This window comes from Eretmochelys imbricata, chromosome 2, assembly GCF_965152235.1.
Source record: "Eretmochelys imbricata isolate rEreImb1 chromosome 2, rEreImb1.hap1, whole genome shotgun sequence".
NCBI lineage: Eukaryota > Metazoa > Chordata > Testudines > Cheloniidae > Eretmochelys > Eretmochelys imbricata.
The window spans coordinates 267,061,584-267,087,623 of NC_135573.1; the positions used below are offsets into that span (position 1 = coordinate 267,061,584).

General features: G+C 50.7%; 2 protein-coding genes across 2 annotated transcripts in view; both read left to right on the plus strand.

Annotated features, from left to right (window-relative positions):
* Positions 1-3,376, plus strand: part of LOC144260214 (uncharacterized) — a 44,010-nt gene extending 40,634 nt beyond the window's left edge. The window contains exon 15 of the mRNA XM_077808769.1: positions 300-3,376. Within this exon, the coding sequence (XP_077664895.1) occupies positions 300-1,438 (1,139 nt within the window). The 3' untranslated portion in view covers positions 1,439-3,376. The remainder of the gene's footprint in view (positions 1-299) is intronic.
* A 1,022-nt stretch (positions 3,377-4,398) lies between these two features.
* Positions 4,399-26,040, plus strand: part of LOC144260215 (uncharacterized) — a 40,423-nt gene continuing 18,781 nt past the window's right edge. The window contains exons 1-11 of the mRNA XM_077808770.1: positions 4,399-4,588; positions 5,550-5,906; positions 6,568-6,694; positions 11,991-12,146; positions 12,770-12,883; positions 13,126-13,230; positions 13,986-15,189; positions 17,797-17,828; positions 23,298-23,497; positions 23,734-24,123; positions 25,825-25,951. Of these exons, the coding sequence (XP_077664896.1) occupies positions 4,565-4,588; positions 5,550-5,906; positions 6,568-6,694; positions 11,991-12,146; positions 12,770-12,883; positions 13,126-13,230; positions 13,986-15,189; positions 17,797-17,828; positions 23,298-23,497; positions 23,734-24,123; positions 25,825-25,951 (2,836 nt within the window). The 5' untranslated portion in view covers positions 4,399-4,564. The remainder of the gene's footprint in view (positions 4,589-5,549; positions 5,907-6,567; positions 6,695-11,990; positions 12,147-12,769; positions 12,884-13,125; positions 13,231-13,985; positions 15,190-17,796; positions 17,829-23,297; positions 23,498-23,733; positions 24,124-25,824; positions 25,952-26,040) is intronic.

The window sequence follows — 26,040 nt, forward strand, 5'->3', positions numbered from 1 at the left end:
CGACACCCAGCTTGGAGGGGTGGTTTCAGGCTCAGAACATCAGTCATGCCGTGATGCAGGAGGTGTGCAGGCTAGAAGTGTCATGACATCCAACCCAAATTGTGCTGTCTAGCGCACAAGATTTCAAGCCAAGACGAGCCCTACTTTAGGTCTGTTGAGTTCATATGCTGAAGCAATAAATTACTCATTGGGCCATTGAAAACTGTCATTTTTTTCTGCACAGAATCTCTTAGCCAGGGGAGCTTTCTTTCCAGATCAAAGCACTAATGCCTCTCTCTCTCTCTCTCTCTCTAATCTAGCAAATGATGGGACAGCGAGCAAAGAGGAGGAGAAGCCCCAGGAGGGATGTCTGAAAAAGTTAGAACCACACAGGATTTTCTTGGTGAAATCAGAAGAGGAGGGTTTGCAGAGCCTACAGCAGGGAGTGGCTGCACAGCTGGCTAACCCTGCAGTCAGCAGAGTGGAGCAATCAACCCAGTGTGGCCGAGACTTCGGCCTGCTCAAGGGCTTTGTGGTGCAGCCAGGAGAGAAGCCCTTTGCCTGCGGTGAATGCGGGAAGAGCTTCCGGCTGAAGGGGAATTTGGTCAAGCACCTGCGGAGCCATGCCAAGGTGCGGCCCTACAAGTGCACCGAGTGCGAGAAGAGCTTCAACTGCCAGTCAGACCTGCTGCGCCACCAGATGATTCACCGCGGGGAGAAGCCCCACAAGTGCGGCGAGTGCGAGAAGAGCTACAGCCGCAAGGTGTATCTGCTCAACCACCAGCGTGTGCACACGGGGGAGCGGCCCTTCCAGTGCGCGGTGTGCGAGAAAAGCTTCCGGCAGAAGGCCGTGCTCATCTCCCACCAGCGCCTGCACACGGGCGAGCGGCCCTACAAGTGCAGCCAGTGCGACGACAGCTTCAGCGAGAAGTCCAAGCTCAACAACCACTACCGCATCCACACGGGAGAGTGGCCCTACAAATGCACCAAGTGTGACAAGAGCTACAGCCGCAAGGTGTACTTGCTCAACCACCAGCGCCTGCACACCGGCGAGCGGCCCTTCCAGTGCGCTGAGTGCAGCAAGAGCTTCACGCTCAAGACGAGCTTCATGAAGCACCAAAGAAACCACATGGGAGAGAGACCGCACCAGGGCGGCCCAGCTGCTAAAAGCCATGGCGGGTCTGTCGGCCATGAGGGTAATGACCCGGGAGAAGGGCTGAAGTGCCGCACTGAGTGTGGGGAAAGCTTCACGGGGAAGCCTGAGACACACCAGCAGGTCCATGCTGGGGAATGGCCACATCAGTGTGGCACGGGTGGGAAAAGCTTCCAATATGAGGAATCTCTGAAAGAACATCAGAGCCTCCACAGCGCAGAGCAAGGGCATCCGGAGATTTCTCGGAGCCCTGGACAGGGAGCAGAGGCTGGACTCCTGGTTGTAAAGATGGAAGATACGTGGTAGCCAGTGGAGTTAACGTACAGCAGGTGCATTAGTCAGATGAAAGGCAAGAGAAGGAGTTTAAACATCCCATCAGATCAGCGTGTGTCTGAGCCCCTGGAGGAGAGGTGGAAACCCAGCCAGTGGGCTTCCTTCCGTCACCACCTGAAAGGGGAACCAGGGACATTAGCTGAGGAGGATTCTTTTCTCTCAACTGAAAATGCAGCAACGGCACCATGGGGACACGCAGGGGAACCAACTTCTGCTTGTGAAACATCCCCACGTGGCGGCAGGCGGAAGGCACCGGGAGAGGAAGAAGTCGGAGGGACATGAATGACTGGGAGTAGGAGGGGGATGGGCACTCTGTATGGAAGGCCTGCTGCTGGGCATCACTGGACAAGACTGAATCGCAATTGCTTAGGACATAAGCAGACATCTCAAGTTCAGCCCCATGGCCCACGGCCAGCAATAGCTTAGGAGGTCTAGTCTGTTCTTGTTCCTAACGTGTCCCTCGCTTTAGCCTTCACTCACCTTGAGGTCATGTGAATTCTCTAGTGACTCCAGCAGAGGAAGGACTCGAGAGTAAAATTAAAGTGGGGAGATAATGAGAAATACCCTGAAAAAATCGTGAACACATGGGAAGTTCGTACTGCAGGTAAATCCAAAGAGATGTTCTCCCCGAATCCTGACCCAGGAACTATCTGGGCATGTCACCACAATGGAACTTTTCACTTGGGCAAGTGGGGTGTGTGTGTGTGTGGGGGGGGGGGGGGGGTAGTTGAGCTATTTCTTATCACGTAACATGTACAAATCTGATCACTGTCACCTCATCCTTCAGAGTGAGAAGGCGGTTGTTCCTACCTCCCCCACAACAACACCTCGGTCATTTCAGGGTTTCTCCCATAATTTTTTATTTTGATGTACGTACTGTAATTAGCATGGTCCGCTGTTAACCAAGGCTTACCAGGGCCTCTTGAATGGGCCCATGAATAGGAACACGTACTGCTACATCACTACAAGCTTGCAGTTACCTGCTACAGTGTTCAGGATATTGTAAGTATCATTAATAAGCAAATCATACTTTTAACGTGCACCCTGTTGCAATGTGTAGAGACAGGCCGTGGGCTGAAGGATGCTGTTGCTTTCTCCTTCCAGCTGCTCATGTGTTTCTTCAGTCCCCATTGCACTGGTTTTCTCCTTACTGATTTTTAATATGTTTACACTAATCAGGAAGCAGAACCTTCACTCCCTCCCAAAAGACACTGTTAACTCTTGCAGTCTTGTCTCGAGTCTTGGGATATTGGGTGTCTGTCAAACCCCATCTCCTAGAGGCAACTGATTACAGGAGGCTCTAAGCTTTTGTTTAAAAAAACCCCACATTTCTGTTCCTTGTTGTGGATAAAAACTTGAAAATGTGACCAAGTGTAACCTAAAATCTCAGAAGGCAAGAAAGAAGAACCCAACATCTATTCGTTTTTAAGTCATGATTTTGAGGGGCCTGACTCACGATTTTTGAATGTGTGGCATGGGCAATACTGCAAGTATCTCTTTTGTGTGGCTACATCACATAGGTGGAGTCCCCCCTCTACAGAGACTGCTCCTCGAGGCCTCTGTCCCCTAGTGGTTACCCCATTTCAGCTTCTTTTAGCCTGACTCTTATCTCATGTAGGGCAGTGTTACTGCTTTGACTTCAGTGGAGTTGCTGTTGATTTACACAACTAGGAGTGAGAGCAGACTCAGGGCCTGTGTTTTCCTAACAGATTTTCCTCAAAGCAAGCATGTCTGTTCCTCACAATACCCCTTTCCCGGTAAAGCCTTTCTTTTGATGACACTCGGTGCCTCTCCGGCTGCTTAATTTAATAAATCCTCTGTATCATCATTACTTATACACATCTGCTCTATTTTGGATACTGTGTTTTAAAAACTGATTTTGTGATAAGAACTAAAGGCAAAGTTAAAGAATATGAGGGTCCTTTATTTACTTGAGCAATACAATTAGTAAACAAAGAAATACTCATTGCCAATCTCTTTCGAGCATAACATAAAAATGGCCATACTGGGTCAGACCAATGGTCCGTCTAGCTCTTCTGACAGGGGCCAGTGCCAGATGCTTCAGGCAGTTGGAGGTTGAGGGACATCTGGTGGATAGGGTTGCATCCCCTGGCTATTAGCCATTGATTGACCTATTCTCCATGAACTTACCTATTTTTTTTAACCAAGTTATAATTTTGGCCTTCACACAGTCCACTGGCAAAGAGTTCCAAAGGTATACTGCGTGGTGTGGGAAGAAGTACTTCGTTTGTTTTAAACCTGGTGTCTATTATCTCCTATCAGTGTGGGTGCTAAAGATGGAACTGAGCCCATTACAATCAGGGGAGTGGGAATGCAGACTTTACCTGTCAGGGCTCAGAAGGAAAATGCAGGTGACTTGCAGCATCCAACAATGGGTTGGCACAGAGGAGGGGAGACAAAAGGCCTAGAGTTATTTTAGATTCTTTTAAAGACCCTCCCTAACTCACTGACAATATGATACCCAGCAAACTTTCCAACAACTGAAAGCATTAAAAATATCTTCACCCCTTTTCTGGTCACCCCCTGTGGGTTTTCCAGTAGCCCAAGCACCAGTCCCTGTTTTGTTCTGGTCCCAGAGCTGGGTTACTGGGGGACAATTTGCAAGTGGCTGGAATCCCCCACCGCGGCCAAGGCACCTGGGGAGAGAGCTCGGGGTCCCCTGAGCTGGGGCCCGTGGCCGGGCTCGCGGCGGGCGGGCGCGCGGTGGAATAGGGGCAGGTGTCGCCCCCCCCCCCCCCCCCATTGCTTCCCCAGCTGCCCGAGGACACGGGGATGGGCGGGTCCCCCAGGGACGGAGCCTGTTCTCTCGCCCGGTGAGGGCGGGGAAAGGGAGGCGATTCCCGCCGCCAGGGGCCGCTGCCGCCGCGCTCCCCGACCGGCCCGACCCCGCCCCGCCGCTCCCGGCCCCGGCAGCCAGGCCGCGGCTCCCTCCCTCCCTCCCTGCGGGCCGCGCTCGCTCTGCTCCGCCCGGCAGCGGGGCCGGCCCGTGGCGAGGCGGCGCCGGGACTCTGCCCAGCCCGCAGCGGGAGCGGGGCTCGGCCGGGCCGGGCCCGCGGGAGCAGCCCCGCCCGGGGGGCCATGGCCGAGCGGGCCGCTGCCCAGGTAAGGGCCCGGCGGGCGGGGGGGCCTCGGGCCCCGGGAGCTTCTCCCCGCCCGGCCCGGGCCCCGGGAGCGCGGTGCTGGCCGGCCGGGCTGGGGGGTCCCTGGCGGCAGGGGCGGGGCCCGGCGCTGCTCCCCAGGTACCCCCGGGGGGTTCAGCTCCGCCCCGGGCGCTGGGGGGAAGCAGCCCGGTTCCCGGGGGCTCCCTTGGGCGCACGCCCGGCCCGGCCCGGCCCGGCCCGGCCCGGCGGGGGAGGTTGTCAGTCTGTGCGGGAGCCTCCCTTGCCCCAGAGAAACCGGCCGTCGTGCTCGGGCTTCCTGCTGTTGTGTCCGAGCTCCGCCGAGCCCCCGGCCGTGGGCGCCCTGGGGGGCTGTAGGTCCCCGCCGGGGTGCGCAGAGCGCGGGCTTGTGGAGAGCGTCAAGACACCAGCTCCGGGCTGTAGGGACGCACTAGTTACTGGCCTGAGTATAGGACTAGCGACTGGGTAAAACTCAAGGGCCTGCGGTGTGCAGGTCAGGCTAGAATTCAGGGGTTCTTAAACTGGGGGCCGCAAGGTTATTACATGGGGGGGTCACGAGCTGTCAGCCTCCACCCTAAACCCCGCTTTCCTCCAGCATTTATAATGGTGTTAAATATATAAAAAAAAGTTTTTAATTTATAAGGGGCAGGTCGCACTCAGAGGCTTGCTATGTGAAAGGGCTCACCAGTACAAAAGTTTGAGAACCACTGGGATAGATGATCGAATGGTCCCTTTTAGCCCTATAGCCTATGAATATTCCATACTTCCTATGAGTCAGACATTGTGGGGTTTCCATTTCAAATCTCCTTCGGTACAGGAAAGGAAATAGTTTTCCCCTGTGTGGATCCTGACTGTACAAGAAGATCCAGCCCCAGGTAGTGCTGAAGGGCTCTTAGGCTGTTTTTTCCCTGATGCTGACTTTCAGTTTCTCTTCTTGGAAACAGGATCCCACTGTCCCTGAACAAACTCCTGTGAATGAAGCCCATCACCACACTACAGAGATCTCCTTGTGGACAGTAGTGGCTGCCATCCAAGCTGTGGAGAGGAAAGTGAATTCCCATGCCACACGATTACTGAATCTGGAGGAGAGAACACGGACAACTGAGAAGAAGTTAACAGACTGTGAGAAGACAGCAATGGAATTTGCTAACCAGCTGGAGAGTAAATGGACTATTTTGGGAACTCTGATCCAGGAGAATAATTTCCTGCAGAGAAGGCTGGAGAACATGGAGAACCTGCTGAGAAACAGGAACTTCTGGATCTTAAGACTGCCCCCAGGCACTAAGGGAGAAGTCCCCAAGGTAACAATATCCCAGCTAGTGTTGAGGGGTACAAACTTAGATACTGGATGGGTTTTCGTATCTTCTGATGTGCAGGCCCTTTAATTCACCACTTTATAAGAGTGTGGATGCAGGGAGTGATTTTACTGGCTTCATGGTGTCCAAAAACTCACTTGCCAGACCCAGTCGGTCCAGTCATTTATGCATAATGTACAGGACATCTGGGCTCTGTTTCCAGCTCAGTCACTGATTTGCCTTTCATCTCCAGCAAGTGCTGATGTGGAAAAGTAATATTAGGAGTGTACTTATGCATCACGTCTGATGCAGTTTGGAAACAGTGGTTGGAAATCTAGATGACAGCCAGCCCCATGTGCCCAGCCCACCATATGCTTTCAACAGACCACCTGCTGCAAATACTGCATTTAGTCAGTAGGAGGCGAGGGTGCTCTGCACCTTTCAGGAGACACATATCTTTTTGCTGATTTTGGGCCTGACTCTTCAAAGTTTCTGCTAAAATTGTTGGTCCAGACTTGGTTCAACTAAGAGCACAGCATAAGATACATTCCCTGCCATAAGGATCTTCTCCAAAGCCTATGGAAGTCAATGGCATTTACTTTGGTGGGCTTCGAGTCAAGCCGCTATAGTCTAAGAAAGAAGCTTATTGTAACCCTTGTGATTCCAGGTGCCGGTGACATTTGATGATGTCTCCGTCTATTTCAATGAGCAGGAGTGGGAGAACTTAGACGAATGGCAGAAGGAGCTTTACAAAAACGTGATGAAGGGGAACTATGAGACCCTGATCTCTCTGGGTAAGGATCGGTTTTCACTCTCTGATTAGAAACAGTTGCTACTCTGATTCCTGTTGCAGGTTATTCTCCAGTTCCTTTGATTTCTAGTGGATCACTACTTCCCAGAGCATTAGCAATAGACAGCTCATACCACACACCCTCCTATTTAAAACTCTTTTCTTCTAATATCTAGTTTTCCGAAACCCTTTGAAGGATATGGAATGTCTCCCATTGACTTCCAAGGGTTTGGGATCAAGTCCGGCAAGTTTAAGTGACTTGCCAGATCACCCAGGGAGTCTGTGGCAGAGCCAGGAATTGAACCCAGATGTTCTGAGTAGCAGGCCAGTGCCTGAAATACAAAAGCATCCTTCGTTTCCTTAAAGAGCCAGATCACCCCATCCTGTGGTAAAATCAGTCTTCTGCTGATTTAAAATCTCAGTCCTACCACTGTATCAGCTAGTCCTTTGAGTGTATGTCCATAGGGTGCTGCACCGTAGGATGCATACATGCCATGCACCCTTGACCGGAGATGACAAAGCAGTGTCTGCAGGCCTATGCCTGCCAGAGTGGCGCCTCCCACCGAGGGCATATAGGGGGGCGCAGACCTGCTGCCACTCAGTGCCCTCTCAACTGCCTGCGGCTCGAGATGGAGTGGTTGCATGTCCGCTGGTTCTCAGCTTCCCGCCTTTCTTAACATAGTGATTTATTCTTAGTTTTTCTTTATTTGTGTGATTATTTTATTTCTGCGTTCAGTTTTAACACAGCTGTGTTGAGAGGAGGGATTCCCCCCGCCCCGCTCTTTTTTCTTTCTATCGTCCAATTTGGTCCATTAGCACTCTGCGTTATGCCAAAGATCCCAGGGTTTAAGTCCTGCCAAACGTCTTTTCCCTAGGCACAATTGGCAACGGGCTTTGTTGCAAGGATAAGTTCCTGGGTTAGTGGTTCTGTTGTGTGGTATGTGGTTGTTGGTGAGTATTTGCTTCAGGTTGCGGGGCTGTCTGTAGGCAAGGACTGGCCTGTCTCCCAAGATTTGTGAGAGTGTTGGGTCATCCTTTAGGATAGGTTGTAGATCCTTAATAACGCCACTAGCCGTCACCTTCAGCCCCCAACTAAAACCCCTCCAACGCATTATTAAGGATCTACAACCTATCCTAAAGGATGACCCAACACTCTCACAAATCTTGGGAGACAGGCCAGTCCTTGCCTACAGACAGCCCCGCAACCTGAAGCAAATACTCACCAACAACCACATACCACACAACAGAACCACTAACCCAGGAACTTATCCTTGCAACAAAGCCCGTTGCCAATTGTGCCCACATATCTATTCAGGGGACACCATCACAGGGCCTAATAACATCAGCCACACTATCAGAGGCTCGTTCACCTGCACATCCACCAATGTGATTTATGCCATCATGTGCCAGCAATGCCCCTCTGCCATGTACATTGGTCAAACTGGACAGTCTCTACGTAAAAGAATAAATGGACACAAATCAGATGTCAAGAATTATAACATTCATAAACCAGTCGGAGAACACTTCAATCTCTCTGGTCACGCAATCACAGACATGAAGGTCGCTATCTTAAAACAAAAAAACTTCAAATCCAGACTCCAGCGAGAAACTGCTGAATTGGAATTCATTTGCAAATTGGATACTATTAATTTAGGCTTAAATAGAGACTGGGAGTGGCTAAGTCATTATGCAAGGTAGCCTATTTCCTCTTGTTTTTTCCTCCCCCCCCCCAGATATTCTGGTTTAACTTGGATTTAAACTTGGAGAGTGGTCAGTTTGGATGAGCTATTACCAGCAGGAGAGTGAGTTTGTGTGTGTATGGGGGTGGGTTTTTGGAGGGGGGTGAGGGAGTGAGAGAACCTGGATTTGTGCAGGAAATGGCCTAACTTGATTATCATGCACAATGTGTAAAGAGTTGTCACTTTGGATGGGCTATCACCAGCAGGAGAGTGAATTTGTGTGGGGGGGTGGAGGGTGAGAAAACCTGGATTTGTGCTGGAAATGGCCTAACCTGATGATCACTTTAGATAAGCTATTACCAGCAGGACAGTGGGGTGGGAGGAGGTATTGTTTCATATTCTCTGTGTATATATAAAGTCTGCTGCAGTTTCCACGGTATGCATCTGATGAAGTGAGCTGTAGCTCACGAAAGCTCATGCTCAAATAAATTGGTTAGTCTCTAAGGTGCCACAAGTACTCCTTTTCTTTTTGCAAATACAGACTAACACGGCTGTTACTCTGAAACTTCTAATGGAATGCTCACTAGCGCTGGTGGGGCCCGCGTCCTCCTCTGTACATTGGCCTCCACGTCCCAGGCTGCTCCAGCAGCACTTTGAGAGGCGAGGACTTCAGAGAAGCAGCCGCCTCTTGCCCTTATCTGGGAAACAAGAAATTGGGGTGGGTCACCCCCTAAATTCCACTCTAAGGAGGCCTTGTGTTCCTCTAAGGGCACAGCTGAGGTGCCATCTGATTCCAGAACCGAGCCGCTGGCCCCTCACAAGAAGCAGCATCCAGAGAAGTCTTCTAATAACACAGGGAGTCATCTACCTTGGTACTGAGTGATCCCTCTCGGCCCTGAGATGTGACCAGGCCTCCTACTGACACTCCAGTACCGTCACCTTCCCTGCACCAGAGCTCGGAGGTCAGAGAAGTTTCTCTACAAGCCTCTCTGCTACCGTGCTCACCATCTCAGCACGGCGCCCTTGTCCAGGCTCTGGTACAAACTCAGACTTGCGCATACCGTAGCCCTTCAGTACCCTCCAGGTTTCTCTCTCCAGAGGGCCTTTTCATACCAGAGGAACTGGCATGTCCCCTGTTACTGACCTCTACGAAAGCTCTACGAAAGTTGATGATTTAACTGGGAATTGGTCCTGCTTCGAGCAGGGGGTTGGACTAGATGACCTTCAGGGGTCCCTTCCAACCCTGATATTCTATGATTCTATGATTCTATTCCTTCCCTGGTACCGCTCAGACATCTGCAACCACAATCCTCCTGGATTGAACGTCGGTCAGATGTCCAGCCTCTGCATTTGGCAGCTGTATCTGGTTCTCCCGTGTTCTGCCCAGGGGATGATTATACTTTGGACTCAGAGGTCTCAGTACAGGGCTCTTTTTCAGCATTATACCACCACACCCTGCTAAGCCACTATTTTGGGGAGTGCTCAGTACCCCATCAGATGCTCCATATCCAGGCGTTACAAGTATCTGTGGGGACTTTCCCCAATCAGCCCCCTAGTTGGGCTTCCTGGAATCCTTGGGGTCACCTTGGTGAACAATTTTATAGAGTACCAGCAAGAAAGAGACCCCCGTACTGCCAGTACACATCACTCTAGGTGAGTTTTGAGCAGGGAAGTAACCCGTTCGGATAAGGTCGAGTCAGTTCTCCTATCTAGCAGTAAAACTAGTACTTTGAAACTTACCTTCAGAAGTGGAAAAGCTTCCACTCCTGCTGTTCTCTGCACTCGTCTCAAGCATCAGAGGTTCCACTCTCCAGAATCCTGGGCTGCCTGTTGGATTTGAAGACACAGGGTCTAGCAGTGAATCCAGGGCATGGTCTACACTTAAAATGCTGCAGCTCTGCAGTTGCACCACTTGATTAAAGACACAACTGTGCCAATGGGAGAGCTTCTCCCGTCGGTGTGGTTAATCCACTTCTGTGAGAGGCGGTAGCTACGTCGACGGGAGAAGCCCTCCTATCAATTTAGCGCTGTCTACACTGGCGGTTAGGTTGGTATAACTGTTGCTCAGGGGTGTGAAAAATCCACACTCCTGAGCAGCATAGTTATACTGATGTCAGGTCCGCACTATAAATTTGTCTTACTCAAAATACTTTTGGCTGCTGTCACAGCCTTCCAGTCACCCACTGAGGGCTTCTTGGTTTTTGCCCACATCACTTATGCCAGATTCCTCAAGGGGCTACACAACTTGTTTCCCCCTGTAGAGACTCCAGTTCCCAAGTGGGACCTTAATTTGGTTCTCAGTGCCCTGAGGGCCCCCACTTTGTACCTATGGTTACCTGTTCTCTCCTGCACTTCTCCCTCAAGACTTAGTTCTTTAGAGCCATCTCTTAAAGAATGGGAGAGCTTGGTGTTGTTATGGCAGACCCGCCATTTACTACCCTCTATAGAGATGAAGTTACACTGCATCCCCATCCTCGCTTCCTTCCTAAGGTCTCTTCAGAATACCACATTAATGAAGAGAGCCGCCTATCAGTGTTTTACCCAAAGCCTCCGGAGGGGAGACCAGTCTACTTATACTAGGTGTCAGAAGGAATCTCACCCTCTACCCTGACAGGATTAAGACCCTCTGGGCTCCTCCAAGATTATTTGTGTCATCTGCAGAGAGGAGGAATGGACAACCTATTTCCATTCTCAGACTGTCTAAGGAGTTTCAGGTTGCATTTCAACCTGTTAGAACAGCACACTCCTCCAGAGCTCAGTCCACAGCTATAGCTCTGCTGAAAGATGTTGCCCATAACAGAAATGTACAGGACTGCAACTTGGTCTTCTGGTCACACCCTTGCCAAGCATTATGCCATCTTACCTACTTCTAGGGATGATATGACCTTTGGTGAAGCAATCCTCCAAACAATCTTGGACTTGCCTCCCTGTCAAGTTACTGCTTGGGAGTCTCCTCTGGTGGAGCACCCATCGGGACATATATACTCAAAGGCGGAGGAGAGGTTATTTACCTTATAAGACCTTGAGTTCTTTGAGATGCTTTGTCCCTATGGATGCTCCACCTTCCTTCCCCTCGGCTGTAGAGAAGGAACTGAGTGGCAGCGAGTCTTGTTTGGAGGCATGAGGGGCTGCTCTGCGCAGGCCTGCAGACACTGCTTTGCTGTCTCTGGTTGAGAGCACACAGGCGTGCATGTATCTTATGGCAACCACACCATAGGGACAAGCACCTCAAATAACTCAAGTTACAGTAAGCTAAGTAACCTCTTCTTTTGTGTCACCTGGTAATACAGCATTGAGCATTCCTCCCTGAACTGGCTCTGGCCTTGAAGGGACTCTGTAGACTTTGTTCAGGTTTAGGTTCACCTACAAATGGGTTGATATACCACTGTGCGTATCAACTCCCCTTCTATGTGGTGAACCCCGGCTCTTCTGCTGGGAAGCACACCCGACCTCCACAAGAAATGGTATCTTTTTACAGGATCCTTATTAGGTATTGGCCTCCTTTCAGATCTGTCGTCCGCTCCAGCGAGGGAAGGGGAGCTGGTTTAAAATCTTTTAGCATTATTTGTAATGAATATTAATAGGCCATGACGTTCCCTTAACATCTGCTACCATGAACAGACTACGCTGTTTCTAAGCCAGACATTCTGTCCCGCATTGAACGAGGGGAGGAGCCATGTGTCAGGGATCGGTGGGAATCCCTGGAAGGATTACAGGAAAGAATCCAGAAGAAGGAAGGGTTGGTGGAAAGAGAAATCCCTGTGGACCCCAGTGCCGGTGAGTTCTACCAAGTATCACAAACCCACATGTTCTCTGTAAGGACTAAAAAAATGCAGGGTTTGGGTGAGGGCTGAGAGAGTTGTCGGCAGGGTCCAGCGCTTTGTTACTCATCATCCAACAAGCTGAAGGAAGATGAGAGGAGGGGGCTGCAGGTCAGTGGGCCACAAAGTGTCCTGTAGTCTGCATATGAGGCACTGAACTTTCTGTTGGAAGTGCAGCTCCAGAGCGTACACAGGTGAACTGCTACTCCTGGCTGGCTGTAGGAGTCTCTTGGAGCCCTCCCAAGTATCTGCCAGGCATCTCATGTTCATGAACTGGATTTGCACTTGAAACCCACATGCCAGCCACGCCCTGTCTCAGCCCCTGCCCTGACCTCTGCCCCGGCAGAAGTGAACCCCCCCCAAGACAAGAGGATGAAAAGTGGGCAGCTGTGTGACCCTGCAGGGAACAATATTACAGGAGTGTGGGAATTCCTCAGGCTCCCCTGGGAAAAGCAGAGATCTGCTTTCCTGAGGATCACCAGTTCTACCTCTGTTCAGCTCAGGTTTAAAATCACATGTAAGTGCCTGGTGAATATGAATAAACCACTCATTTCCCCTCAACTCTGTCTTCATGAATAGGCCATGCCATTTCCAACCCTGACATCCTGTCCCGGGCTGAAGGAGGGGAGGAGCCGTGTATCAGAGGCCAGAGGGGTTCGGCGGACAGAGAAGTTCCCGTGGAGCCCAGCACAGGTGAGGAGTGGGTTGGAACCCGGACTTGCTGAGAGGTGTGAACAGCACCTGGCCCATCAGCATGTATAACAGCATCTGTCTGGATGTGTTTTCTCATCTGTTTTCCCTTCTCTCCACAAAATGTTACCCAAATTCCCACCCATCCCAGACAGCTCTAGCCCCAAATCCTTTGCAGAAAGAGGTCAATAAGTGCTGGTAAAACACACACTAATTTGTTCGTTTCTCATTAACATAATCACCAGTTTCCACATCTGACACTTCAACCTGGATCAAACAAGAGGAAGAGCTGGGTGCTGGGGACCATCAGGAATTGGGGGAAGGAAGAATTCTCTCAGGCTCCAGCATGGGTGAGCAATGACTGGCTGCTCTTGTGCAAAACTTCCATTGGCTCTGAGGAAGAGTGGGGCCCTAAGGGATTGAAACACCTCAAAGGAAGTGAGTGGAGTAGCTACCTGCAGCTCATAGGATCTCTTCCACTTCTGGGTTTTCTTCCTATTCTAAGTGATCGTTTATTGTTATTTGCATTGCAGTCCCAAGTCAGGGCTCCGTTGTGCTAGGTGGTCTATGAACACAGAACAAAAAGACAATCTCTGCCCCAAAGAGCTGACAGTCAAATAGCCCCACTGTAAATGTACAGTCATCACTTGATGGCGGGTATTGGTCACAGCTCCGCGCCTGTGTGGAGTAGTGGGGGGCAGTCGATCCCATCTTTCACCTTTTTGAGTGTTTGATGGGATGCAGAGGAACAGGGTCCCTCCTCTACCCTGCCCCCATGCCTTCTCTGGGGGAATGTTTACCCCTCGACACCCAGCTTGGAGGGGTGGTTTCAGGCTCATAACATCAGTCATGCCATGATGCAGGAGGTCTGTAGGCTAGAAGTGTCATGACATCCAACCCAAATTGTGCTGTCTAGCAGACAAGATTTCAAGCCAAGATGAGCCCTACTTTAAGTCTGTTGAGTTAATTACACTGAAGCTATAAATTATTCATTGGACCATTAACAAGTGTCATTTTTTTTTCTGCACAGAATCTCTAAGCCAGGGGAGCTTCCTTCCAGATCAAAGCACTGATGCTCGTCTGTCTCTCTCTCTCTCTTCTTTAGCAAATGATGGGACAGCGAGCAAAGAGAAGGAGAAGTCCTGGAAGGGATGTCTGGAGAAGCTGGAGCCGCAGGGGATGTCATCAGTGAAATCAGAAGAGGAGGGTTTGCAGAGCCTACAGCAGGGAGCGGCTGCACAGCTGGCTAACCCTGCAGTCAGCAGAGTGGAGAAATCCACCCAGTGCGACCGAGACTTCGGCCTGCTCAAGGGCTTTGTGGTGCAGCCGGGGGAGAAGCCCTTTGCCTGCGGTGAATGCGGGAAGAGCTTCCGGCTGAAGGGGAATTTCGTCAAGCACCTGCGGAGCCATGCCAAGGTGCGGCCCTACAAGTGCACCGAGTGCGAGAAGAGCTTCAACTGCCAGTCAGACCTGCTGCGCCACCAGATGATTCACCGCGGGGAGAAGCCCCACAAGTGCGGCGAGTGCGAGAAGAGCTACAGCCGCAAGGTGTATCTGCTCAACCACCAGCGTGTGCACACGGGGGAGCGGCCCTTCCAGTGCGCGGTGTGCGAGAAAAGCTTCCGGCAGAAGGCCGTGCTCATCTCCCACCAGCGCCTGCACACGGGCGAGCGGCCCTACAAGTGCAGCCAGTGCGAGAAGAGCTTCACTCAGCAGTCCAAGCTGACCAACCACTACCGCGTCCACACCGGCGAGCGGCCCTACAAGTGCAGCCAGTGCGACGACAGCTTCAGCGAGAAGTCCAAGCTCAACAACCACCAGCGCGTCCACACGGGGGAGCGGCCCTACAAGTGCGCCCAGTGCGACAAGAGCTACTGCCGCAAGGAGTACCTGGTCAACCACCAGCGCCTGCACACCGGCGAGCGGCCCTTCCAGTGCGCTGAGTGCAGCAAGAGCTTCACGCTCAAGAGGAGCTTCATGAAGCACCAAAGAAACCACATGGGAGAGAGACCGCACCAGGGCGGCCCAGCTGCTAAAAGCCATGGCGGGTCTGTCGGCCATCAGGGTAACACGTCGGGCGAAGGGCTGAAGCGCCGCACTGAGGAAGCTGAGCTAGACACACACCAGCAGGGCCATGTCAGGGAATGGCCACATCAGTGTGGCACGGGTGGGAAAAGCTTCCAATACGAGGACTCTCTGAAAGAACATCAGAGCCTCCACAGCGCAGAGCAAGGGCATCCGGAGGTCTCCCAGAGCCCCGGACAGGGAGCAGAGGCTGGACTCCTGGTTGTAAAGATGGAAGATACGTGGTAGCCAGTGGAGGTAACATACAGCAGGTGCGTTAGTCAGACGAAAGGCAAGAGGAGGAGTTGAAACGTCCATGGTTTAGAGAGAGCTTCAGCCCATCAGATCAGCGTGTGTCTGAGCCCCTGGAGGAGAGGTGGAAACCCAGCCAGTGGGCTTCCTTCTGTCACCACCTGAAAGGGGAACCAGGGACACTAGCTGAGGAGGATTCTTCTCTCTCAACTGAAAATGCAGCAACGGCACCATGGGGACATGCAGGGGAACCAACTTCTGCTTGTGAAACATCCCCACGTGGCGGCAGGCGGAAGGCACCGGGAGAGGAAGAAGTCGGAGGGACATGAATGACTGGGAGTAGGAGGGGGATGGGCACTCTGTATGGAAGGCCTGCTGCTGGGCATCACTGGACAAGACTGAATCGCAATTGCTTAGGACATAAGCAGACATCTCAAGGTCAGCTCCATGGTCCACGTCCAGCAATAGCTTAGGAGGTCTAGTTTGTTCTTGTTCGTAACGTGACCCTTGCTTTGGCCTTCACTCACCTGGAGGACATCTGAGTTCTGTGACTCCAGCAGAAGAGGGACTCAGGAGTTAAAAAAAAAAAAAAAAAAAAAAAAAACCCTGAATAAATGGAGAACACATGGGAGATTAGTAGGGATGGGGGCTGGAATGATTTGTATAGTGGGGTATAATGAGATCCATTGAACCAAACTGTGAACTCTTTATATGATGGACACCCTTTCAAGCCAGGGGGTGCACAGCAGTCCTACTTCCTGCCCCTATGTTAGTAGGTAAATCCAAAGAGATGTTCTCCCAGACTCCTGACACAGGAATTATCTGGGCAGATCACCACCCTGGAGCTTTTCACTTGGGCAGGTGGGGAGCATGTGTGTATGGGGGGGTGTTTGTGTTATTTTTTTTATCATGTAACATGTACAGATCTGATCATGACTTTTGAAACCTAAAGGTAACACTGTCACCTCCTCCTTCCGAGTGAGAAGGCGGTTGTTCCCACCAACATTTCCTCAGCCATTTCAGGGTTTCTCCCTGAAGCTATTATCTTGATGTACGTACTATAATTTGCATTGTCCGCTGTTCTTCTTTTGTACGACTGGTGTAGAGCAGCAACTACAATTACACCTGAAGTTGATGGATCCAAATGGCTACACCAGGAGTAGCAGAATTTATTGCAGTGATGCCTCCTTCATCTTTATACATTGGGCAGTAGGTAGTGATATGTTCGATGGGCTGTCGTGGGGAACCACACTCGCACACCAGGGAGTCCTTGATTTTCCATTTGTGCATTAGATCTCTGCATCTACCATGGTTGGTTCAAATTTGGTTTAGAGTTGATCAAGATGACCGTGGAGGGTCAAACCCAGGAACCTTCTGCGTGGGATCTGGCACAAGGTGCTTATTTTTAAAGTCTTGTTTAGCCCAATCTGCTTTCCAAGCTTCCTTCTGATCATAACCTGATTGCATGAGGCTAAACAAATGTTCCCAGAGAGACTTGCGGGACTTAAGAAGTTGTGGGGGGGTGCTGTCATGGAGTCCCTGGGCGATGCTCTGGAACTGCTCCCTACGAAGCCAGTCAGGACTCTGGGGAAGTCTCCTTTCTGTGAGCAGCCTGTCTTCAGGACACAATGCTCACACAGCTTCCACCTTCCTGGGTCTGACCTCGGAGCATTCAGCATCCTCTGCCCTTCCGTGCGCTTCCCACAGCAAGTCCGCCCAGGCGGGCTCCTGGGGAAGCCAGAGAGTCCTGCACCCCCACTGTGCAGTCAGACGTGACTCTCAGCCAGCCAGTAGAACAGAAGGTTTATTAGATGACAGGAACATGGTCTAAAACAGAGCTTGTAGGTGCAGAGAACAGGACCCCTCAGCTGGGTCCATTTTGGGGGGCAGTGAGCCAGACAACCACGTCTGCGCTTCACTCCAGTCCCTAGCCAGCCCTAAACTGAAACCCTCTACCGCCCCTCCTCCTCTGGGCTTTGTCCCTTTCCTGGGCCAGGAGGTCACCTGATTCCTTTGTTCTCCAACCCTTTAGCTCTCACCTTGCAGGGGGAAAGGGCCCAGGCCATCAGTTGCCAGGAAACAGGGTGTCAGCCATTCTCTGTGTCCAGATGCCTGCACACACCTGCCCTCTAGGGCTCTGCAACGATCATACACCCTTATCCCACCACCTAGATACTTAAGAACTGGTTGGGGAAACTGAGGCACCCCCACACTATTCAGAGGAAACATTAAGAACAGTCCTGCTTTGTCAGAGGGGCATTGTCAAGGTCTTGAGGAATAGGAAGGCATCTGTTTTCCTGGATTTGCTGAGCTTCATGGAATGTTGCAGCCGTTCAGCGTATTGGCGGGAGAGCGATGTTAGATGGGACAGCTAGCCATGGGGTTGGAGCTGCCTTAAGGGTTCCTGTGATGCACCGCACCACTGTATTTAGATGGGTATCCACAAGTCGTGTGTGGCTGCATGCTCCATACTGACGCACAATATTCAGCTACTGAATATACAGGTGCTATTGCAGAGGTTCACAACAGTGATGCTGATGGACCCCAGGTTGTACCTGCTAGTTTCTGGATTCTGTTGGCTCTCGTTTTGATCTTTCCAGCTACCTTCTCAAGATGATCATGGAAGGACAGGGTGCGGTCAAGTTTCACTCCCAGATATGTTGGGGTGTCATCGTGTTGCACATTTTTACCACAGAAAACTACTTTCAGTGTGTTTTTGGCACTCTGCTTATCAAGATGAAATGCGCTTACTATTGTTTTTCCAGGGTTTGGCTTGAGTCTCCATTTCCAGAAATATTGTTCCATATTGTTGAGGTCCTCAGTTAGTGCTTTCTCAATGTCGGGGAGGTTTGATGCTGGGATTGTCCTGGCAAGATCATCTGCATATCCAAATTTTCGTGATTTAGTTGGAGGCATGTAATTGATGTAAATATTAAAAAGGGCTGGCGCAAGCATAATCCATTGTTTATGCTGCAGGGTGAGCTGGTCTTATTCCCCAGTAGGCCCTGTCACTCAGCATGGTCCGCAACAGGCAAAGTGTTTGGTAACAAGGGATAATTTTAACAAGTTTCAGCATCAGGCCCTTAATCCATACACTATCATACACACATGACAGGTCAGCAAATACTGTGCCAGTCTTGAGGTTTTTTTGATAGCCAGACTCAATGTGAGTTGTGAGTGCCAGAACTTGTTCACAGCTGCATTTTGGCCGGAAGTCTGCCTGCTTGACAGGGATAACTGGCTCAGTAAAAGGGCATATGCTTTTGAGGTTGATACGTTCAAGAAGTTTACAGGTTACACATAGTGGAGAAATTGGCCTATAGTTTCCTGCTTCATCAGGGGGCTTTCCAGGCTTTGGAATAGCAATTACCATTCCCTCATGCCATATTTCAGGGATCCGTACTGTCCTTAAGGTAGTGGAGTACAATGTTGCTAGCCACTGGAGTCCTTTGGGACCAAGGTGGAGAAATTCTGGCGGAATACCGTCAGGGCCTGCAGTCTTCCCTTTTTTCATCGTGGCAAGTCCTTTTACTTCCTCAGTGCTGACAGTGGAAGATCCTTGGGGGATTGATGGAAGTTTTGGGTAGAGTTCTTGCTACACTTCTCTTCTTGTGTGTTTATCAAGTGGTCCTTTTGTGTTCTCCACCAGTTTGGAAGCTATTGAGTTTGGCCAGATTTTCAGTGGCCTGCGCTATGTGGGATTAGCGGCCCCAAGACGTCGTAGTGGTGTCCAGGCTTGGTGACTTGAATGTGTAAAATCAAGGGTTTGCACGCAGTCAAGCCAGCGCCGGCGTCTTGCTGTGCCAAGGGAGCGTAGCAGGGCTTTTGCAATACGAGAGCCCTGGTCTGATTATACTGCCAGAGCATCTCCTGCGTCTCTCTTGTCCGGCAGGTAGCGAGCTTTCTCTGGAAGCCCCAAGGAATGTGTTTTCCTGCTGCTTTCAAGAGGCCTGTGAACTGCTGATAGCATTCTGGTCTCGCTGGAATCCTTGCAACAGTTTTCTCAACGGTCTGTTTGTAGACATCCTAATCCGCGTTAGCAAAATTCCATCGTGGTACCTGTTTCAGAAAGAACACGGGAATTTTGCTGCCTACGTAGATCATTATACGTCCGTGTTGGCTGTTTGGAAATGTGGATAATACTTCACATGTTTTGGTCAGAGTATTACCACACTGGTCTTTAGACACGAATGTTAGGTCTGGATTGTACCCACATTGCCAGCGGCTTGAAAGGAATCTTGATTGTTGTTTTAGTTCATAGATTAGTTGTAAGTCTTGTGCAGATATCCCGTCCATGAGATCTTCGCAATCGGTTTCGTTTGTTTTGTAGCCCCCCATAGTGTGGTGATCATTAAAATCACCTGCATAGATGCATGGAATAGGAGAGCTGGGTAGCGCTGATTTTGGCCATCTTGTGCTTGGGGCTTTATAGACGTTGGTAATGTGGAGCTCCCCTACTTTGATAGTTGTGGTAAAGGTGGTCTCCTCTTTGATTGGTGGAATAACATTAAAATCTGTGACGGTGTCCTTGATGTATATTGCCAAGCTATATTTAGGATGATGATGGCTAGTTGTTAAGTTGTATCCATAGATACGGTAGCGCCTAGCCTGTTGGTCGTTGCCAACATGGGTCTCTTGCAACATGAGGACACCTATGTTATAAGTCTTCAGCAAGTTTCCAAGATACTTGCATTTTGCCCATGAGACTCCTTCAACATTAAGTTGCAGGATTCTTATTCCAGGGCCTATTTGGCACGTTGTATGGCCCTGAGGAGGAACTTTAGGATTTGTTGAGTTGCTGCTTTGATGACCAGGAGATCGCTGAGCAATGTTTGGTCGCTGAGTTGATGGCATTCATTGTGAATGCTTACTTAGCAGAGTGGGCCCCCGTGAAGGCTGCCATCTTCCACTCCATTGTTCACTGTTAACCAAGGTTTAACAGAGCCTCTTGAGTGAGCCCAGCAATAGGAACACGTACCGTTACATCGCAGTGAGCTTGCAGTTACTTGCTACAGTGTTCAGGATATTGTAAGTATCATCAATAAGCAAATCACACTTTTAACATGGACCCTATTGCAACGTGTAGAGGCAGGCAGTAGGGCGAAAGCTCCTGTTGCTTTCTGCTATCAGCTAGAGCCCTCCGCCTGATAATTTTTGAATCCTGCTCCCATTCTGCCCTGCAATACCCACTGCTACTTCCACCTGCTCCTGCGTTGTTTCTTGCATTTTTATTCTGCTGCTGCCCTGAAAAACCTTCGATCCTGCAAGAGCGTGAGTTTCCCCCATGGAACTAAAAAAAAGGAACAAACCAAAACACGGTCAGTTAATATATTATTTGTATATATAAAAGGAATTCAGACACAATTTTTACCTCTAAAACAATAAAACAAATCTTGCTTAAAACATCTTGCACCACCGTTTTGCCTTATAAGGTGCAGGGTTTTTTTTAGTGATTATAAAAAGTAAGTTATTAAAAAAACTAGAATTGTTTAAACTGCTTAAGCACCGATTTGAGAACTTTGAAACATACCATCCCAGTTATTTATATCCCATTCAAGTTATTTATGTGTCAGGATTATTACTGCTTTTCGAAAAACATTTAACGGAAAAACTGCTCACAGCCCTGACAACAAATTGATACACCAGAGACTGAGTGCGCATATGTGACGTCACAGAACAGCACGACCCTGGAGCATGATTCTCTGACCTGACTTGAGCTGGTGAACTACACCAGATTCAGAGAGAAGGAGCTAAACACATGTGGGAAAGATAAACTCAAACAAAATAATTAGCAATTTCTCAAAGAGGCTACTTGTGGTAAATTGATGAGAGATTTAGTGTTTGTGTGCAAATTACTGCAGCCTGGGTTTTTTTGCCTATCCAGTCCTGCTTCAGGGCTCTATTTCCAGCTGCTCAGGTGCTTCTGCACTCCCCATTGATGTGGTTTTCTCCTTACTGATTTTTAATATGGTTACGCTAATCAGGAAGCAGAACCTTCACTCCCACCCAAAAGACACTGTTAACTCTCGCAGTCTTGTCTCGAGTCTTGGGACAGTTGCTATTTTTTAAATAATCTTTTGGGGGGGCTGACTTACGATTTTTGAACCTGTGGGGTTGGCAGTGCTGCAAGTATTTATTTTGTGTGGCTTGTTACGAATTACACCTGGTAGGACACGCACACAAGTGCTACGAATTACACCTGGTAGGACACGCACAGTTCGAATCTAGGCTGAGGCACAGAAACAAAGTCCACAACTGCAGAGTTCCCAAAAGACACTAAGTTTATTACGCTCGAGCGTGGTGCCCCCCTGCTAGCCAGGAGGGGACCCTGAATGCAGATTATACAAAGGTTATATACCTTTTAGCAAAGCATGTTGCCCTCGTGCATCGGAAACCTTAGCCAATAAACAAACCCTTGTCTTATCTACCACCTATCCCTGCTTGGTGCATTTCTCGTGCTATACCAGTATGTTAATTACACAGCATGGTCCTAAAGCCATGCATCAGTAACTTTTATTATCAGGATGGGAGGCCTCACATCAAGGCCAAGAGACAGGGAGTTAGAGACTGACAAAAAACAGATACTGGGAGTCAAGGCAGGCTGGAGACAAGGAGGAGGATTTTCACAGGGATTCAATATCTAAGGATTACTCCTCCTGGTGTATGATGTGCTGGCATTTAAACAATGGTGGGCCCCAAACCAAAATGGAGTCACATGTGCTAACTTTTCCTTAACAGGCTACATCACATGGGTGGAGTTCACACTGTACAGAGACTGCTCAAGGCCTCTGCCCCATGGGGTTGCTCCATTTCAGCTTCCTTTGGCCGGACTCTTTTCTCAGATAGGCCTGTGTTACTCCTTTGACTTGAGTGGAGTTACTTTGAGTTACATCACTCTGAGTGAGAGCAGACTCAAGGCCTGTATTTTCCTAACAGATTTTCCTCAAAGCATGTCTGCTTTTCCTCACCAAACCACTCCCTGGCCTAAGGCTTCTCATGATGCTGTGTGCCTCCCTGGCTGCTGGTAGGTTTAATCCATCCTCTGTATCATAGTTTCTGTGCTAGTTGGGATACTGTTTTTTAAAAGATTTGTGAGGCAAAGTTTAAGCATATGAGGGTGCCTCATTTACTTGAAAAAAGAAAAGGAGGACTTGTGGCACCTTAGAGACTAACCAATTTATTGGAGCATAAGCTTTCGTGAGCTACAGCTCACTTCATCTGTAGCTCACGAAAGCTTATGCTCCAATAAATTGGTTAGTCTCTAGGGTGCCACAAGTCCTCTTTTTTTTTGCGGATACAGACTAACACGGCTGCCCTGCCATTTACTTGAGCAATTCAATTAGTAAACCCCAAAACCCCATCTCCAATCTCGTAAGACCATAACACAAGAACAGCCAGCGGGGGTCAGACCAATGGTCCCATCGGGAGTGGGAATGGGGACTTTACCTGTCAGGGCTCAGAAGGAAAATGCAGGTGACTTGCAGCATCCAACAATGGGTTGGCACAGAGGAGGGGAGACAAAAGGCCTAGAGTTATTTTAGATTCTTTTAAAGACCCTCCCTAACTCACTGACAATATGATACCCAGCAAACTTTCCAACAACTGAAAGCATTAAAAATATCTTCACCCCTTTTCTGGTCACCCCCTGTGGGTTTTCCAGCAGGCCCAGTAGCCCAAGTACCAGTCCCTGTTTTGTTCTGGTCCCAGAGCTGGGTTCCTGGGGGACAATTTGCAAGTGGCTGGAATCCCCCACCGCGGCCAAGGCACCTGGGCAGAGAGCTCGGGGTCCCCTGAGCTGGGGCCCGTGGCCGGGCTCGCGGCGGGCGGGCGCGCGGTGGAATAGGGGCAGCTGCCGCCCCCCACCCCCATTGCTTCCCCAGCTGCCCGAGGACACGGGGATGGGCGGGTCCCCCAGGGACGGAGCCTGTTCTCTCGCCCGGTGAGGGCGGGGAAAGGGAGGCGATTCCCGCCGCCAGGGGCCGCTGCCGCCGCGCTCCCCGACCGGCCCGACCCCGCCCCGCCCCGCCGCTCCCAGCCCCGGCAGCCAGGCCGCGGCTCCCTCCCTCCCTGCGGGCCGCGCTCGCTCTGCTCCGCCCGGCAGCGGAGCCGGCCCGTGGCGAGGCGGCGCCGGGACTCTGCCCAGCCCGCAGCGGGAGCGGCCCGGGGATCTGCGCGGTCTCTGGGGTTGGTAGCAGCCCCTGGGGGCCGTGCAGGGGGCTCCGGGCTCGCTCCGGGGTGAAAGCGAGACCCCGCCCCGGGCCCGGTGGGGTTGTGAGCCCCGCGGCAGCTGGCATCGCCCCCGTGGGTTGTTTTCCTCCTGCTGCCTCAGGATCCTCCTCTGGCCCGAGCTTCCCTCCCTCGCCTTCGGGTAGAGCAGGTGCGTGTGAGCCCCAGGCTTTGCTCCGCTGCGCTGCCTTTTGAAGCCCCTTTCTCCTGGGTCAGAGCTGGGGAATGGTGGCCCCCCATTTCTCCGTGCCTCTGACCTGTTAGCTGGGCATGTGCCCCCCAACCTCAGCTTGGTGTCTTGTCCTGAACAGACTCCGGCCGCCCCCTGCCCCGGGTGGCCCCTGCCTGCTGCCGGAGGGACCCCCCGGAGAGAGGGGCAGCTGCAAAGGGCAGAGATGTCCCTCGCTGTCCTGGCTGCCCTCCAAGCCGCGGAGAGGAAGGTGGACTCTCAGGCCGCACCGTTACTGAGTCTGGAGGGGAGAACGGGGATGTCCGAGAAGAAACTAATAGACTGTGAGAAGACAGTGGCAGAGTTTGGGAACCAGACTGGAGAACTGGAGAGTAAGTGGGCCGCGCTGGGAACTCTGATCCAGGAGTATGGGCTACTGCAGAGGAGGCTGGAGAACATGGAGAACCTGCTGAAGAACAGGAACTTCTGGATCCTGAGGCTCCCCCCAGGCGCTAAGGGAGAAGTCCCCAAGGTAACTGTCTAGGGACCTCCGTGGTCTCATCACTGTAGTATCTGAGGCCCAGATCCTCAAAGGTATTTAGGCCCCGAGTGCAAATATCCCAGCTCACAATGAGGAGCAGAAGTAAAGCTTGGTGCTGGATCAAGTCAGGCTTGACAAAGCCCTGGCTGGGATGATTTAGTTGGGGATTGGTCTTGCTTTGAGCAGGGGGTTAGACTAGATGACCTCCTGAGGTCCCTTCCAACCCTGATATTCTATGATCACCGTTTGACAGGATCTTTAATATTCCCGTGATCTCTGCACCACCCTGGAACAGTCTGATTTAGGAGCGTGATTGGGTGAGGTAAACACCTGCCTAGTGTTTGATTGACGAACCAGGTTTATCGTTCTCTGCCCTTACTCTCATGGTCTCCAAAATGCTTTTCCAATCGGGCTGCATACTTACTGCCAGTCAGCTGGGCTTCCCGCTTTGCCGTTTGCTGGCCCTCAGACAGAGCAAGCCACAAAGCATCCAGCAGAGAACATAAGAATGGCCACGCTGAGTCAGACCAATGGTCCTTCTGGCCCGGTATCCTGTCTTCCAACAAGCGGCTGGTGCCAGATGCTTCAGAGGGAGAGAACAGCACAGGGCATTTTACTGAGGATCCATCCCCTGACATCCAGTCCCAGCTTCTAGCAGTCAGAGGCTAGGGACTCCCAGAGCATGGTGTTGCATCCCTGATCATCTTGGCTAATAGCTGTTGATGGACCCATGAATGTATCCAATAGATAGTGAAATAGTGGGCCTGTTGTGGGGGAACAGTGCCATAGCTCCTCCACTGAATGGTGAGAGAGAACTGGGTAATTGTGGGCAGATATATAAATGCCGCAGTTTGTTTTAGACCAAGGCATCTTTATCTAGCTTTCCAGTCTGGTCTCCAGTTGGGCACAGTTTAAAACAGGTGTAACCTGTCATGAGCAGCAGAAAGAGGTAGCCTAGAAGGAGAAGTCTCCTTTACATGTGTATAACACCTTTCAGCTGGGTTGTAAGCACATTAAAGTGCTGGGGAAGCAGCATTATTGGTCCTGCTTTGAGCAGGGGTTGGACTAGATGACCTCCTGAGGTCCCTTCCAACCCTGATATTCTAGGATTCTATGATTATCCCCATTGTACGTATGGGGATACAGAGGCACAGGATGGTCAAGGGAGATGGGATGCATCACTTGATGATTACCTGGTCTGTTCATTTCCTCTGAAATACCTGGCATTGGCCACTGTCGGAAGACAGGATAGTGGGCTAGATGGACCATTGGTCTGACCCAGTATGGCCGTTTTTATGTTCTTATGAGACTGCATGTCAGTATCAGAGCTGAGGTTAGATCCCAAGCCTGCTAACTTGAGTTTTCCTTCCTTACCGCTAGTCCATGCTCCTTCCCATTAATCCTCACTTGTAGGGATCAAAGAGTAAATTCCCTGTCCTTGTCCATTCCTGGTCTCCTCTGGCAAGAATACCAGCATGGGTACCAGTTCGTGCCATTTGTGATGTGGCTGCCTGTCTGAGAGGAACTAACCCAACACATTTCATGTATATAACCAAACAGCTGGTGGGACGTGCTGGGTGTTAGTCACTGTTGGTGCCTGGCCAGCTGTCTTTTAATATAAGATAAAAAGCAAGGTGTGTGCGGATAGGATGGCAGCAGAAAGTGCTGTGCGTGTAATGCTTGTGATTTCAGGTCCCGGTTATGTTTGAAGACATCTCAGTCCACTTCTCCAGGGAGGAGTGGGAGAATTTAGAAGAATGGCAGAAGGAGCTTTACAAGAACTTGATGAAAGACAGCTATGACTCTTTGATCTCCTTGGGTAAAGATCAGATTTCACATATTGATGAGAAGCTGTGAGCTAAGCAAAGTGTCAGGTTGCCAGGTTCACTGACTAAAGCTTAGGCCTAA